The sequence below is a fragment of the Canis lupus genome, chromosome 12 (assembly GCF_048164855.1).
Source record: "Canis lupus baileyi chromosome 12, mCanLup2.hap1, whole genome shotgun sequence".
NCBI lineage: Eukaryota > Metazoa > Chordata > Mammalia > Carnivora > Canidae > Canis > Canis lupus.
In genome coordinates, this window is record NC_132849.1 from 35,274,073 (window position 1) to 35,292,080 (window position 18,008).

Consider the following 18,008-nt stretch of genomic DNA (forward strand, 5'->3'; position numbering starts at 1 on the left):
GGGCTCAAGTGCCGTGTGCAGCTGGTTTCAACTCACGGTCGCGCCCCGCTCCCCCGCGGCCACGGAGACGCAGGCACGTCCGCGCCTGCTGAGCTCCAGCTGCCCCTGCACCGCGCAAAGGCACAGCGAGATGCCCGCGCGGCTCCCACCCGCTCGGGCCCGCCCGGAAACTACAGCTCCCGGCAGGCCCCGCGCCGGCCGCGCGCCCCCGCCCCGCACGCCCCGGCCCCCCGCCCCCGGGCCTCAGGACGGGACGGGGAGGAGGGAGGGAGGAAGGGGCGCCAGCGGCTGGCGGGATCCTGCGAGGCGCGTGAAGCCTCGCTGGCGCCTCGTCTGGACTCCAGACGCTGGCGGCCGCGGAGTTTCTCACGACTGGGGGAGCCCGCCTCTGTAAGTAGTCGCCTCAGGGAGCGCGGATCAGACCCTGAAAAAGTTAGCGTCGCCGCGGCCGCCGCTTTGTTCTCGCGGCCCGTCGGGTGAGGCGGCGGCGGCCCCTCCCCCACCCGCCCGCCCGCACGCGGCGGCGGCGGCGGCGGCGGCGGCGGCGGGACTCGGGCCCCGCGCGGGGCTGGGCGGCGACCGCCGGGGCTGGGCGGGAAGTTGGCGGAGCGCGAGGCGGGGGGAGCGGGCGGGGGCGCCGCGGCGAGCGGGGGGCGCCGGCGCGGCCGCCCGCTGGGGCTAAGTTCCGGCGCGGGCGCGGAGGCCAAGTTGGGTCGGCGCTCGGCGGGCGACCACCGCGCGCGGCCGCTTCGGGAGCCGGACCGGGAGAGTCAAGCTGCAGAATGTGGGATGAGATGAGCCTCCTTCTCCTTCTTCTTCTTTTTTTTTTTTTTCTTTTCGTTTCATCACTGGGTGGTGTAGCCTTCTCAAAAGGAGTGAGTAAATGGTGCTTAGAGTGTGAGCCCCCACCCCAGTTTCCTGATTGTGCTTAGTTTTGCAAGTTGCAGCCTTGCTGTGGAGTGAGCTGTTCTCACCCCCGGGGAGGATTTTCTTCAGATGAAACGCTGAGGAGCGCGACTGTTTCTTGGAGCAGTAACAATAACCACATACTACTTACTGGTCGATGGCCTGTTGGATATTTTATCTGAAATCCTCTCAGTCAGAAGCGTAGGCCTTGCCGACAGCGCTCACGAATATGAACCAAGCGACGAGCCCGTGGGAGACCTGCAGACTTTTCCGTACACAGATTGATGGCTTGGACATAACTGTCTCTTCAACCACACCCATCCCCACAGGAAATAAGATATCGGTGTCATCTTTGATTAGGAAGGATAAGTTACACCCTGAACGACTATTTTGTACGACCCGGCTTTAATGAGCTGTGGCCGCAAATGAAACAAAAACTTTTTAGAAATGCCTTAATCTGTACTCTGGGAAATGCCGTATTGTATTACTTGTCGCTACTTCTACTCTGTACTTAATATCGCAGTTCTGAACCAACATTTTAGCGACTGTGATTTTTGCTCGGATCGAACTTACATGCCAACGTCTAGCGCATTGAGGGCAGGGAATACCCACCTCTCAGTTTGCTACTGTGGACATCCATAAAAGTTCCCCGAGCTAGCTAGCTCTCGACTTCTAAGTTTTATTTTATTAAAGAACCTTTTTTTCTTCCTCTCGCGTTAGGATCTGAATTGAGAGCAGGACTGAAAATTCAGCCGAAAAGAAGTTACAAGTTTTATAGTAAAAGCATTTTAAACATGTCACAGAATCTTTCATGTTAGGTTTTGGTTCAGCAGGTAACATAGATGTATGGTAGACCTGATCAGATAAGCTGGCGGTATTTAACAGGCCAGTTTCCATACTAAGTTCTATAGTTCGGTGGATAGCGTTTCACTTTTTTTTTTTTTTTAAAGATTTTATTTATTTATTCATGAGAGACAGAGAGAGAGAGAGAGACAGGCAGAGGGAGAAGCAGGCTCCATGCAGAGAGCCTGATGTGGGACTCATCCCTGGACTCCAGGATCACGCCCTGGGCAGAAGGCAGGTGCTAAACCGCTGGGCCACCCAGGGATCCCCCAGCATTTCACTTTTTAGGATGACTCACATTCAAGATGTTGACTGATATCTTGAGACTAATTTTTTTTTTTAATTTTTTTTTACGTTTTTATTTATTTATGATAGTCACAGAGAGAGAGAGAGAGAGAGGCAGAGACACAGGCAGAGGGAGAAGCAGGCTCCATGCACCGGGAGCCTGACGTGGGATTCGATCCCGGATCTCCAGGATCGCGCCCTGGGCCAAAGGCAGGCGCCAAACCGCTGCGCCACCCAGGGATCCCTGAGACTAATTTTTTAAGCAATCTCAGGTAATAATGAATCTTTTAGATATGCAAAGCTTTCAGTTTCAATAGATGACCTCTTTTTTTTTTTTTTAGATGACCTCTTTATTTTTTTTTATTTATTTTTTTTTTTTATGATAGTCATACAGAGAGAGAGAGAGAGAGGGGCAGAGACATAGGCAGAGGGAGAAGCAGGCTCCATGCACCGGGAGCCTGATGTGGGATTCGATCCCGGGTCTCCAGGATCACGCCCTGGGCCAAAGGCAGGCGCCAAACCGCTGCGCCACCCAGGGATCCCTAGATGACCTCTTTAAAAGAAATTTCTCTCAGGTAGTTTTTAACTTAACATTGGCATATGCAAAAAAGGCTTTAATAAATCAAGCCTTAGGACGTTAAGGTTTTAAAATTACATTGGAATTGGAAAAAAAATCTCATACGGAAAAAAATGAATTTAATGGTCATTAAATGGACTTTTAAGGGACATTTTCTCATTTTTAAAAAGACTTTCTAAAATAGATGAAAATATTACGGTATTGAAATTAGTTGCTCATTTTTAAAAGAAACTACTTTTACAGAAATGGCTACATGAGGAAATTATTTGCTAGTACAGATTTTTATTTAATAATCATTCTTATAGTTCACAATCTTCTGTGCTGGTAGTACTTTGAGTCTCTGATTGTGTAATTTAAATTGAACTTGTATGTGTGCCTCTTTGGAGCAGTGGGAAAATTTGAGATGATATACTTAGGAGATGTTTTAATTTTAACTTTAGTACAGAATAAAAATTTTCTCCACTTGTGTGGTTTACAGTGACATTGTATGAGAAATTGCTCATTGGCTGTCAGCCAGTCAAATTTCTCAGATATCACTGGGCAAAGAGAGGCGATGAAGGTTCATCAAGCCCAGCATAGATTCATACAGCATTGCCAGATTGGCAGGCTGTAATCTTATTACTGGATAAACTTTTCAGTGCCTGAGCAGAGAGCAGACATGGTGTGTTCGCTGTACTCTCTCTGAGAGTGGAAGGTCTGAGATTTAAATGTCACTAGTCCAGATGAACAGAATTTTAGCAGCAACAATTTAGTTGAATGCTTAGCTCTTAGGAAAAGTATTATATTAATCTAAGGAAACAGTTATATTTTGAAAATCTATAGATGTCCGGATTGCTGCAGACTATGAATTTAAAAAACCAACAAAGCTATTTGAATTGTTAATACAGTATACAATATAAAAGCACACTAAGATTATTAAGCCAGGTCAAGCCTGTATCAGGGCAAAACATAGACATTGACTTCAGGACACTAAGAATTGCTCTGGAAAAGGCCACATGCTTTTTTACATGTTAAAAAAATACATGTATATATCAAATCAACAGGAAAAAAAAAAAAAGACCATTCATTAGTGTTCCTAGCACACAAAACTAAATCGAACCACTACTGGTGGTAGGGAGTCATGGTAGATATTATGCTAGTCTGAATAGGAAAAGCGTTTTACCTCTTTAGTCTTTACTGATTACCAAAAGGACACTGGCTACACTAAATAATGAGCTTCCTTTTGAAGTGTTTAAAACCTGGATTTGTTTTGTCTTCCTGGAATCCTCTTCCCTCCTCTCTCTCCTTCCCTGACTTCTATTTATCCTTTAGGTCTTAGCTTATTAAGCACACTTCCTTAAGGTCACCTTGTGTGAGACCCCAGCTGAAATTAGGTCCTTTAAGTATACTTGTCATATCATTTTTCACAATTTGTAGTTAACTTGCTATTTTTGTGTGTGGTATTTGTTTAATGTGTGTGTCCCACATCACTCTGTAAGCTCCAGAGAGAGCAGTATCCATGTATGTTTTGGTTACTGCTGTATAACCACAGTGTCTCTAATAGTCTGGCATATAATAGGCACTCAGTAAATGTCGAAGGAAAATGCTTTTTGAGTTTCTAAGTAGAGGCTTTGCTAAGTTAGGAGATATGTACATGCAGGAGGGAGATAAGGGATTGGGAGAGAAAGGTGGATCGCCTTGTGATGTTTCCATAAAGTGACAGGCCTTTGTTTTACCTTGTCTGTAGTAATAGGGCAGGTTGGGCTCAAGATTCCTTTTTTTTTTTTTTTTTTAAGATTTTATTTATTTATTCATGAGAGACAGAGAGAAAGAGAGAGAGAGAGAGAGGCAGAGACACAGGCAGAGGGGGGGAGCAGGCTTCATGCAGGGAGCCCGATGGCAGGGAACCCGATGTGGGTCTCCAGAATCAGGCCCTGGGCTGAAGGCGGCGCTAAACCACTGAGCCATCTGGGCTGCCCCTCAAGATTCTTTTAATGTTTCATCTTTTGTTTCCATTCAACAGTGGTGATGGATTATGTAAACTCATTTGGATGGGATATGTGACAGAAAGCTCCCCAAAAGAGTATTTGAGATGTTCCAAATAAATATATTAATTGGCGTTGGTGGTATAGTGGTGAGCATAGCTACCTTCCAAATAAACATATTAGAAATGCTTGCCAATTGATAGCTGTTAGAAACAAACATATCTCGATACATAGTTTATAAATTAGTAATTGTCTTGTCTTAGTTTCCTAATTGAAACATAAAGACAAAATAAGTTACTAGATTTTTTGATACTAATCTTAATATTTTTCAGCCTACATCCTACTGCATCTTATCCAGCAAATCAGGGTTCCATAAAATAAAAGGAGAAAACAGATGGTTTGAGTGGGCAGAAGCTAATATGACAGCTCATTTAGTTTCTTCTATTTGTTTTTGTGCTGCCACTTTAAAAAATCTTTTTTATACAAAATTTCCAAGATGTAAAATTTATGTAGCTGATTAATAGTTATCAGTAGTTCTGATAAATTGATCGATTGCATTATTAGACAGTTACTATTATTTGGCTAATATTAACAGGTATAATAAAATGAAAATTTAGGGCAGCCCCGGTGGTGCAGTGATTTGGCGCCGCCTGCAGCCTGGGGTGTGATCCTGGAGACCCTGGATCGAGTCCCACATCGGGCTCCCTGCATGGAGCCTGCTTCTCCCTCTGCCTGTGTCTCTGCCTCTCTCTCTGTGTCTATGAATAAATTTAAAAGAAAAAGAAAATTTAGTGGGAAGACATCCATCGAAAATAAATTATTACTGAACACAGCGGTGTCTTGTATTTTGAAGTATTTAACCTAAATACAGTATCATTTGTATTTTACTACCTTTTTTTTCTTTATCACAGTTTAGCTTTTGAAACTACTAGAGTCAAGTATGTTAAGTAGCTCATTACCTCAGGAGGTGGAGGGAAATAGTAGAAAGAACATGGGCTTTGCAGTCAGGGAAACTTTAGTTTGAATCCCAGGTTCCATCTCATATTAGTTGTGAGCAAGCAACTTCTCTGAAACTCTAGTTCCTTTCCTTAAAACAGAATTAAATCTCATAGGGTTGTTATAAGGATGTAATAAAGTATCATATCTGAATTACAGCTTTTGGCCTAAAGTAGGACCTTCATGATTAATTCTTTCATGTAATTACTATGAAAATTATTGGGACTTAATGAGCACTTAACTGTAAGCCAGGTCCTATTGAAGGTACTTTACATGCAGTAGCTTCATCCTCATAACGTCCTGTGAAGTAAGCAAGTACTGCTCTTATCTTTATTTCTCTGCAGTGATACTGAATAAAGGTGATTATTCTCCTACCACCTTTTCAAATATTTGAAGACCATTATTCTATTTAGTTTTGTTAAGCATATATTTGTCACATGACATCGTTTTAACCTTTATCTGGATGCATGCTCTTATTTTTTTTAATCAATATAACTCTTATAAATGTGGAGTGTACAAATGAACACAATGTAGGCTGATTAGCAACAGAGTTTACAGATTGATGTTGATGTGTTCTCGGTGTCCTGGGGGGTTAGATTTGCATTGATTCTTTTAGTCAACGATTAGCAGCCCTTATTAATAAAATCTTAGGTGGCCTTTTAAGAAGAGCTTCTGAATGAGCTCTTCATTTCTTCTTCATTGCATATTTAACTTTTTGAAACTAAATGTAAAGCTTTACACTCACCCTTGTTACATTTCACTTTGTCTGTTTATCCTTGATTGTATACTCTGAGGATTTTATAAGCATGCCTTCTGTGTCTTTATCTTATAAATAGTCAAAATATAGGGCCAGGGACAAAGTTCCAAGGCACATCCCCTAAAGACTTTTTTCATCTGGGTTGATATAGACCAGGAAACTTCCCTGACTGCACTAACATCCAAGTCACACTCAACATATTTTCAAAAACAGCATGGAAAACCATCTTGAATACTGTTTTGTCCAGAATACACTTTTTCCCCCCGTGGCTTTGCTAATTGTGTGATCTTGGGCAAGTACTTTAATTTCTAAGCCTGTTTTCCACCTATAAAATGGGTTGTTGCAGAGGATTAAATGAAGTAACACACATGAAGTGCTTATCTGACAGATAGTTGGAGCTCAGTGACTATAAGTTATTATTCTTATTTCCTGCAACTAAGAAGTCTGAAAATCATTCTTTCCAAGATCTACATGCAGTGGATTTGGCATTATTTGTTCTGTTTGAATTCATGCTGTCATCTAGTGATTATTATATTCTTTTCTGAGTATTCAGACACCACATGTTTTCATAATCTATTTTCAGATTTGACTAAAGATTAATTATTAAGTTTATATGTCTGTGATTTCTGAAATCTTCCCCACTGTCCCAGCTCATAAAATTTGAAGCAACTCTGACCCATCTCCAGGCCCTCAACCCTCTCCAAGATTGCAGGAGTCAGCTTTGTGATTACACTTGTTAATTGCTTTAGCAGCATAGAATGAATTGCATCTGGAACCAAAGACTTGCACTCGTAAAAAGTTGTTTTAGTTTCTCTAATTCACCAGACTTGGGTTTCGGTTCTCATTGCTCTTCTACAACTTTAGTTTAAAAACTTAGGAGAAGATAAGCAAAATACAAGTTGAGCAATTCTGCCTTCTTTACGTGCTCTCTCAACCTTAACAACATCCTCTCTGAGCAGTGATTCTTTCAGTTCCTTGTTCTCTTTGACAAACAGTATGTTATTGTGGAGATACCACTTGGTAAGAAAGTATGAAACTTGGGTCCTAATTCCCCCTCCACCTCTTAATACCCATGTGATGCTGGGCATGTTGCTTTATCTGCTTATGCTTCTATTTTTTTCGTCTGCAAAAATCTATTTGTCTCCAAAGAGATAGGCATAAGGTAAAAAGTATGTAAAACATTTCTAAGATGTTGAGTGCTGTCACATATAAGGTGGAGTAATATTTATTTGAATGTGGTTATAAAAGCTTTTATCTTTGAACAGTTTTTTTCTAAGCCTTAGTTTTTCCTGAGCTTTCGAATTCTTGTTACTGTATCTGTATGCTTTGCTCTCCCGTTATGTTCATCCTAATTTATTTAGCCCCATTAACTACTCTTCAGAGAGTCATTCTGCAACCACATTGGATGCTTCGGTCTTTTGGATCATTGGAATTGTTTACAGCTATATATGTAAAATTTAGACAGATCCCTATGAGTCATTTCTCTTAGGCCATCAGGATCTTACCTTTTGTTTTGTTTTTGAACTGTCCTGTTATAAACTGTGATACATTTGTAACTGAGCCTAGTGCTTTTTACTTTTAGAAAGCATTTATACTAAGATCACTTCCTCCCATGTTCCTGTCATAAATATGTCGTTCACATTATAACTGTGCATAGTATGTCCCCTTCGGCTTCCTTAGTCTTCTGAAAGAAATCTGTCAACAAAGCAAGTCACCAATCATATTTTGGCAGAGTTAGACTTTCTGATATAAAAGAGAATACTCTTAATGTGTCTTTATTATGACACATTAATGTTATACATCTTTTGTATGGCTGAGTGGTATGTACTTTATTTCTATAACAGTGTCAGTTTTAACCTTCTTTTTAGTACCTTCTATTTTTTTCTTTTTGTTTGTTTTGTAGTCCTAACTCAGTTGTATATTTGTGGAATAAAAGTGTTTGATTTTCAGGTTTCAGTTATTAGTGAAGATTGTCAGGGGCTTTGTGGTGGTGGCAGTGCTGATGGTGAGCAGAAGTGTTTTCCTAAAACTATACGTGCAGCAAAAAATGTCTCTGATAACTAGACCCCCCCAGAATGCCCACCCATTTGGATTTCTCAGTGAGTTATAAACATGCAACCAAAACTTACCATTTAAGAAAATTACAGGGATTCTTGCAGTTTTAAAATAATGTCAAATGAGTATAAAATATTAAGAGTGTTTTTAAAATTCCTTTCAGGCTGACTGCATTTCAGAAAGCATCAACTTTTCGTCAGTGGACCCATTCGTCAAGTGAAATATGCCTGCACTGTTTTAAAAAGCTTTGTGCTTCATCATGGAAAAATTTCCTCCCCTGCCAAAATGAAAGACATTTGAGAAGGTGATTTAAGGTGTGGACATTTGAGAAAGTGCCCCATCAAATCAGTAAACCTCAAGATAAGAGTTAAATAGATTAATCCTAAACACTTATTTTTTAAACCAGGAGGATTTCATCTTAATAGAAAAACAACTTTTATTCAATATGTATTTTCTGAGATTAAAAGAGAGAGACAAGAGTAGACTTAAAAGAAAATAAATGAAGATGGTTAGTAAAGAAGCAATGTCAACTCTTTTCTGATGAGGATAATTCAGTAATGTTAAATCCTTTCCAAATCCTTGGTTGTGGTCCTAAAGACAAGACTCGTTTTTGATGGGACTGATGCTAAGGGAAGTAGGACCTTTTTTATATTCTACTCACAGTTGTAGAAGTTGCAGTCATTGGCATGAGTGGCTTAAAAGAGGAAATAAAATTGTTTTCAATTAAATCCAAAAGTACAGTCATTTTTTTACTGCTGTGATTTTAAAAGCCTCTTCATAACCACTGAAAAAAGAATTGACAACTCTTTTAAAAGATTAAAGAAAGGCAGATGTCTGCAAACAATTCCCCTCCATCAGCCCAGAAGTCTGTATTACCTGCTACTCTTCCTGCTGTGCTTCCAGCTCCTTCTCCCTGTTCAAGTCCTAAAACAGGACTGTCTGCCCGACTCTCTAATGGAAGCTTCAGTGCACCATCACTCACCAACTCCAGAGGCTCAGAGCATACAATTTCATTTCTGCTGCAAATTGGCCTTACACGGGAGAGCGTTACCATCGAAGCCCAGGAATTATCTTTATCTGCCGTCAAGGATCTTGTGTGCTCCGTTGTTTATCAAAAGGTACCATGCATGCTATTTATGTCAGTAGTTTTTCTCCTATTGTTTCAGATACTTTTCTATAAATTATACATGCAACAGTGAGTTAACACATTTGGATCAATCGTTTATATCCTAATTTGGATCATTTTGGCAGAGTGCTAATAGACTAGAAGCCTAAAGTCTGAAATTTCAGATTCTAACAACTGGAGCTTTTATCCTAACTTCAAAATATTGCCTATTCAGTTTTTCTTTTGAGAAAGGAAGATTCATGTACAAGTCTCATTTGTTTTTAGAGAAAACAGGAGGTAGAAGGTGCAGGGCATCCAGGTGGCTTACCAAAAGGATGGGCCTCTGTCCATACCTCTTCCTAGGTGCGCTGTGTTCTGCCCTCTTTTTGTACCTTCTTCCTTCCCTTTAAGTCTTGATTTCACCTGTACTGCCATTTAATATGCAAAGACCACTCCCTCTTGCTTAAAAAAATAGGTAAATTAGTTTTGAATACGACGATATATAAATTGAAGGTGGCTTTATTTTGTTTCCCTTCCTACCTCCTGCCCTATACTATACCATTTTTTGAAGAACCTGAGCTATAAATGTCTTTATTAATCTTGATTTGATGGGTAAATGTTCTCTATTTTATATTAAAACTATATTTAAGTAAGAATTTGTTACATTTTATTTTTAATGGACTGAGCATATGTTTCAAACAAATTAGTATACTTCTTATTTTAAAAATCATGTTAGGTGAGATTGATATATTTTTACTCAGGATCCTCATCTTACTGTTTGTGTTTTAACATCTTATGTTTTATATGATTTATTATTATCTTCTGATGTAAAAGTAATTAACAGTCTAAAATGTTATGCAGTTTGTAGAAATAGCCTGTGCCTCCTGTGTGGCAACAGTAACTCATCTATTGAAATGTGGCCTAAGGATTAACTTTCCTTTCTTAGATCTGTAGAACCATCTGCCTGTCTCTTAAGTATCTTTACTTTTATTTTCTTTCATTAATTGTTACAGAGGTTTTTCACAAATATTTTGACTAGGTTTTTAAAGGTAAGATTTTAACTACAGTTTGTAACTTGAATGTTTTCTTTTTATTTGAGCCCATAGAAATTGATAACTAATGTCTTAGTTGAGTCTGTATTATTGTTTTCAATTTTATAAAATTTCACTTCGTTCTTATATACATACAGAGTCTTATATACATACTGATTTTCACATTACCTCATTCTTAATATAGATGTGAGATGTGGGTCGATGGATCAAACTCTTAGGAAACTAGGTTAAAAATCATAATCCATGAACAATTACAGCGATAGCAAGGAAATTGGATAGAGCTGGAAAAAAGCTAACTTAGGGTAAACTTTATATAAATATAAAATAGAATTACTGATTATAGAGCTAGCCAGCATAAAATGAGTATCATAGTAAACTGAATTTGAATCAGTATTATAATGATATAGGGATGTATTTGGCAAAAATATATAGTATATATAGGGTGTAAACATATTACACACTATTTTTGACATTTGCTGGGATCCTAACTGTTGTTTGTGTAGTATAAAAGAGTTTTGAGCTTGAAACTAGGTGAGCTGTAGTGTTTAATTTCTGTATTACTTTGCACAAGTGATGTGACTTCTCTAGATTACAGTTTCCAAATCTATCAAATGATTGAGTTGGGACAATTTCTGGTGTGTAATTCCAGCAGTGAGATTCAGAATCATTTAATCTAAATTTTGGTCTTCACTGCTAGAGACAGATGAAGGAGAAAGGTGTTTCAATGGATGACTTGCTCCAGGCTGAGTCCGAGAAAAATCTTAAGAGCATCAGCTTGAATTCTGAGATTTTATAGAGGTGTCTCATGGATCCCTAACTTACCTGGAGGATGGAAAAACCAAGTCAGAAGTACTTTTGTTTTTACTTTCCCTCTTTCCTATGGCACTTGTTCACTAGTCGCCCATTTTCATTACTTGAACCTTGTATAGCTCCAGGTTTACTGCCAGTACTCTCATGGGCATGCCTGCGTTTCTTCACTTCTATTCTTAGTAATTGCATTTACCTGAACCTTTTAAAAGATAGGTTACTGGTTAAATTTTAGGAAATAGATTAACCAAATGTCTCTTCCCTCAAAAAGCTTATAATCTACTGAAGGAAACATGCTCACCAGAGTAAAATATAAAGAGTAGAAAGTGAAGTTAAAGAGTGCTCTTCTCAGATAGATAAAGGATGTGGGAAGACTTCAAAAAGAAAATGACATTTCATTTGATACCTTAAAGAATGAGCAAGATTTCAATAACGTGGTGGGAGGTAAGGAATACATTCCAGATAAAAGAATCAAGATGAGCAAAGATACAGAAGGGGAAAAGAGGAAGATTATAATAGGTAACGTTTACTGAGTGCCTGCTTCAGGAGCTTTGCATTCACTTTTTCTGACTAATCCTCACAACACTTTGTGGTGCATCTCAAACTTTAATGTGTATGCCAATCATCTAGTGATTTCTACTACGATGTAGATTTGGGATGAGTAAGTTTGGGGTTGGTCTGCATTTGTAGTATACTCTTAAGTGATATAGATGTTCCTTTTCTAAGGACCTCACTGAGTAGAAAGGGTATAGGTGTTATAACTGCTACTGAATAAAGGAGGAAACTGAATTTCAAAGGCATTTAATTACTGAAAGTCAGAATTCAAACACAGGTCTTTTTTTTTTTTTTTTTTTTACGATTTTATTTATTTGAGAGGGAGAGTGAGTGAGAGAGAGAGAGAGCATGAGCGGAGGGGAGGGGCAGAGTAGGAGGGAGAAGTAGGCTCCCTACTCCATCCCAGGACCCTGGGATCATGACCTGAGCTGAAGGCAGATGCTTAACTGACTGAGCACCCTGAATGCTCCCAAACACAGGTCTTTTTTTTTTTTTAACTCAAAAACCTGTATCCTCTTTTCACTGCACCACACTTAACTTCCTTGTGCCAAAGAAAAGTTTCCCACTTGATTCCTGTAAGAATGGAGATTTAACTAAGGTCTATGTGCAGCAATGCAACATGATCAGATTTGTGTTTTGGAAAGCTTAAATGTGTAACTAAGTGTAATATAAAGTAAGGAGATCAGGTAGGAAGCCATTATAATGAAGAATGGAACTGAAATGGTTGGAAAGTGATGGTATATTTGAAGGGTATTGGGAAAGTAGTGTTGGTAAAACTTGACAGCCTATCGAACATAGAGGAAGAATAAATGGCAGAGGGGCGGTGTGAGTGATGGATGGGCGTTGATACTGGTAACCAAGATAGAAAATTCAGGAAGAAAAGTAAGGTTTTTCTGGGGAGATAATGGGACTGATTTTTATCAAACTCTAATACGACAGAGTTCCTGTGTTCTAGAAATTTTTAAAGATTAGGGCTCTAGTGTCTGCTGTGACTCTTGAAATGGAATCATTATTCCTCCAGAGGAATCTTCCCATCTCTGGGTTTGCAGAGAAACAAACAAGGCTGAAAAGTAATGAAAATAGCTCTTGGTTTGGAGGACAGAGGAAAAGCTTCTAAAAGTTAGTGAAATAAGCCCTACTTTTAAATTAAGAGAGGAAGCTACCTGACCTATAATTTCATGTTAACAATATTTTAGATATTCTAAAATGCATTTTTAGTCTACCCATAATACCGAAGGTATATTCTATCTATTTTACATTTTTTGCTGTCCAGTGTTAACAATATATTAGTAATAATTGATATCAGATATAAGGAATAGGAATTTGACCTTAGGTTTAAGAATGCCATTTACAAATTTGTAAGGCTTTTTAAATTACTACTGTAGAGTATGGTTTGTGGAATTCTTTAAAAGTTTTTGTAATTATTAAAGAAGGAGACATTGTGTGTGTACATGGATGGAGGAGAGGGAGATCTACAAGATATATAGGATATATAGATAACATAGTAAGTGCAGAACAGGACATACTATGCTATCATTTTGTATTACACATGCTTACACATACATATGTACACATACATGATTTCTTGATTGTTTTTAGATGACCTTGGAAGGAGAGAGAGTTTTCTTCCAGGAAGGGTACTGGTGACTGGGGAATAAGAGTGAAAAGGAGATTTACATTTCATTTATACCCTTGTGTACCTTTTGGATTTTGTGCCTTATACATGTATTCCATATTCAGAAATAATATTTAAATATTTTTTAGAATAACAGTGCAGTGATCTAAAAGGAATGACCATTACATTTTAAAATTATTTTGTTGGGTAAGATTGGATTTTATGTTGCTTTATTTTCTAGCACCTTTCAGACATTAACTAGAAATGTGCCATATAATATATGCAGTTATTTTTCTCTCTTTAAAGAGATATTTTTGTTAGGTGTTTGTCTTTAAAAATCAGATGAGATTTAATTTACTTATAATAAAATTCATCCATGTTAAGATCATAAGTTTGATGAATTTTAACAGTTGTGTGCAGTTGTGCAACTATCACCCATTCAAGATATAGAGCATTTCTGTCACCCCATAAGTTCCCTCTTATACTTTTGCAGTCTTTTCCTCATGCTCATCCTGGTCCTGGACTACCATTACTCTGCATTCTGTTACCGTGATTACATGTTTTCTAGATTTTCAAATAAATGAAGTCATATAGAATGTAGTCTTTTGTTCTGCCATCTTTCACATATCTCAGTGTTTTTTGCTTTTTGCTTTTAATTCATCCATGCTGTTAGGTATGTCAGTAGTTCCTTTTTGTGGCTGAGTACTCTTCCATTGCATGGCTATACTATACTTTGTTTATTCATTCATCAGTTGATTGATATTAGAGTTTTTTCTAATTTGGGGGCATTATGAATAAAGTTGCTATGGACATTATCATTCAAATCTTGCTTGTAGTTACATATTTTCATTTCCTTGGGGAAATTTTTAAGAGTAACATGGCTGTATGCTTACCAACACTTGGTATTTCCAATCTTTTTATTTTTTTATTTTTTTAAAATTATTTATTTATTTATTTATGATAGTTACACAGAGAGAGAGAGAGGCAGAGACACAGGCAGAGGGAGAAGCAGGCTCCATGCACTGGGAGCCTGACGTGGGATTCGATCCCGGGTCTCCAGGATCGTGCCCTGGGCCAAAGGCAGGCGCCAAACCACTGCGCCACCCAGGGATCCCCCAATCTTTTTAATTTAACCTTTCTGATTGGTATGTAGTAATATCTATTTGTGGTTTTAATTTGCATTTTCCTAATTACAAATAAGATAGGCTATCTGTCCATGGGCTTAATTGCCATTCACGTATTTTTTTGGTTAAGTTCTGTACAGATTATCTTATTGAGGTATAAAAAGTTCTTTAACATTTCAGATAAAAGTTCTTATCAGATATAAAATGCAGATGTCTTCTTTTAGTCTGTGATTTCTTTTCATCCTTTCTCTTTAAATAATAGTCTAAATAATCATCATTTTAAAGGCTACTGTTAGTCACCTTGATGCATAGTAGTTTACAGCCAGTTTCTTATTCTGGTCATTTATGTTGCTAATGATTTTTTTTTTTTTCAGTTTTATGGAGATATAATTGATATATAAATTTGTATTAGTTTAAGGTATACAACATAATGATATATGTATATTTTGCAGAATGATAACTACAATAAATGTAGTTAACATATATCACCTCCTACGGTTAATTTTTTTCTTGTGATGAGAACTCCTCTAAGATCTATTCTCTTAGCAGCCTTCAAATATACAGTAAAGAATTGTTAACTATAGTCATCTTGCTCTACATCACATTGCCAGAACTTATTTAGCTTATAACTAGGAGTTTGTACCCTTTGAGCACTTTTACTCATTTTCACCCTCTACCTCCGGTAACCACTAATCTGTCCTGTTTCTGTAGGTTAAGTTATATGAGATTCCACATATAAGTGAGATCATACAGTAGTTTTCTTGCTCTGCTTGACTTATTTAACATAATGCCCATAAGGTTCACCCATGCTGTCACAAATGGTAGGATTTCCTTCCTTTTGTGGCTGAATAATATTCTATTTTATTTATACCACAATTTCTTCATTCATCTTTGGATGGACATTTGGTTGTTTTCCTGTCTTGGCTATTGTAAATATAAAGATGCATTGACTTGGAGTGCAGATAATCTATTAGAGGTAGTGATTTTGTTTTCTTCAGATATATACCCAGAAATGGAGTTCCTGGGTCATACGGTAGTTCTATTTTTAATTTTTTGAGGAATGTCCACACTGTTTTCTATAGTGGATGCATAAATTTAGATTCTCACAGCAGTGCACAAAGGTTCCCTTTTCTTCACATTCTCACCAACACTTGTTATCTCTTGTCTTGTTGATGATAGCCATTCTGACAGCCATAAGGTGATATCTCCTTGTGGTTTTAATTTGCATTTCCCTGATGATTAGTGATAGGGAGGACCTTATCATGTGCCTGCTGGCTAATTGTATATCTTCTTTAGGGTAAGGTCTATTCAGTTCTTCCACCCATTTCTAAATGAGATTGTTTGTTTTTGCCATTGAGTTTTAGGAGTTCTTTTTATATTTTGGCTGTTAAACCCTTATCAGATGCATGTTTTGCAAATACTTTTCCCCCTTTGTAGTTGCCTTTTCATTTTGTTAGTAGTTTCTTTTGCTGCGAAGCTTTATAGTTTAATGTAGTCCCACTGGTTTATTTTTGCTTTTGTTGTCTTGTGTTTGGTGTCAGATCCAAAGAGTCATTGCCAAGAATGATGTCAAGGAATTTATTTCCTATGTTTTCTATTTGGAGTTTTGTGGTTTCAGGTATTTATTTCCTATGTTTTCTATTTGGAGTTTTGTGGTTTCAGGTGGTATGTTAAAGTCTTAAGTCCATTTTGAGTTGATTTTTTATCTATGGTCTGAAATAGGGGTTCAGTTTCATTCTTTTGCACATCCCAGTTCTCCCAGCACCATTTGTTGAAAAAAATGTCTTTTCCATTGTATATTTCTGATTTCTTTTTTTTTTTTTTAAGATTTTATTTATTTATTCATGAGAGAGACAGAGAGAGGCAGAGACACAGGCAGAGGAAGAAGCAGGCTCCATGCAGGAAGCCCAATGTGGGACTTGATCCCTGGACTCTGGGATCACGCTGTGAGCCAAAGGCAGAGGCTCAACCCCTGAGCCACCTAGACATCCCTTCTTGGTTTCTTTGTGAAATTCTGTCAGAAATTCATCGACCATATGTGCATAGGTTTATTTCTAGGCTCTCTGTTCCATTGATTTATATGTCCATTCTTAGGCCAGTACCATAGTGTTTTGATTATGATAGCTTTGAAGTATAGTTTGAAATCAAGAAGTGTAAATGCTTCCAGCTTTGTGGAACTGAAGATTGCTTTGGCTATTCAGGATCTTTTGTGTTTCTGTATAAATTTTAAGATTGTTTTTTCCGTTTCTGTGAAAAATACCATTGGAAATTTTATAGGGATTGCATTGAATCTGTAGATTATTTTGGGTAGTATGGGTATTTTAATAATAGTCTTTAATAATAGTCCATGAACACAGAATATTTTTCCATTTATTTGGATCTTTTTCAATTTCTTTTGTTAATGCCTTACAATTTTTAGTGTGTAGATCTTTCACCTTCTTCATTAAATTTATTTATAGGTATTTTGGGGTTTTTTGATGCAATTATACATGGGATTGTTTTCTTAATTTCTCTTTCGGATGTTAACTTATTGTATAGAAGGGCAACTGATTTTTGTATATTGATTTTGTATCTGGCAACTTCACTGAATTTGTTTATTAATTCTAACAAAATTTTGGGTGGAGTGTTTCATGTCACTTACAAATATAGCCAATTTTACTTCTTCCTTTCTTAGATGTCTTTTATTTCTTTGTCTTGCCTAAATGTTCTGGCTAGGACTTCCAGTACTATATTGGAAAGTGTCAAGAATGAACATCCCTGTCTTGTTCCTGATCTTCGGTTTCCGCCCCAAGTATGGTGTTAGTTGTGGGCTTGTCATATACAGGCTCTGTTATCTGTTATGTTGAAGTATTTTTCCTCTCTATCTCACTTCATTTAGAGTTTTTGTCATGAATTGATGTTGAATTTTGTCAAATGCTTTTTCTGCGCCTGTTGAGATGACAATATGATTTTTATCCTTTATTATGTTAATATGGTATTGCATTTATTGATTTGCAGATGTTGAACTATCCTTGCATCACTGGAATAAATCCACTTGATCATGGTATATGACATTTGTATGCTAACATTTGTTGAGGATATTTGCCTATGTGTTCAACAAGAATGTTGGGTTATAATTTTTTTTTCTTGTAGTGTCCTTGTCTGTCTTTGGTATCAGGGTAATGCTGGCCTTATGAGCCTGGAAATGTTCCTTCCTCTTTATTGTTTGGAAGAGTTTGAGAAGGATTGGTATTCTTTAAATGTTTGGTAGAATTTACCAGTGAAGCCATCTGGGTTTTTGTTTGTTGTTGGGAGGATTTTGATTACCAATTCCATCTTTTTACTATGAATTGGTCTGTTAATATTTTCTACTCATTCATGATTTAGG

The 18,008-nt window shown here is 37.8% G+C and overlaps 1 protein-coding gene across 2 annotated transcripts in view; it reads left to right on the top strand.

Moving 5' to 3' along the window:
- The first annotated feature begins 231 nt into the window (after positions 1-231).
- Positions 232-18,008, top strand: part of PRKD3 (protein kinase D3) — an 89,160-nt gene continuing 71,383 nt past the window's right edge. Inside the window, exons 1-2 of one of the 2 annotated variants that reach the window (XM_072770509.1) lie at positions 232-390; positions 8,547-9,501. In XM_072770509.1, coding sequence (XP_072626610.1) covers positions 9,214-9,501 — 288 coding nt within the window. In that variant the 5' untranslated portion in view covers positions 232-390; positions 8,547-9,213. Of the gene's footprint in view, positions 391-8,546; positions 9,502-14,170; positions 14,191-18,008 lie in introns of those variants that run through there. The other variant, XM_072770510.1, reaches the window with a different exon arrangement.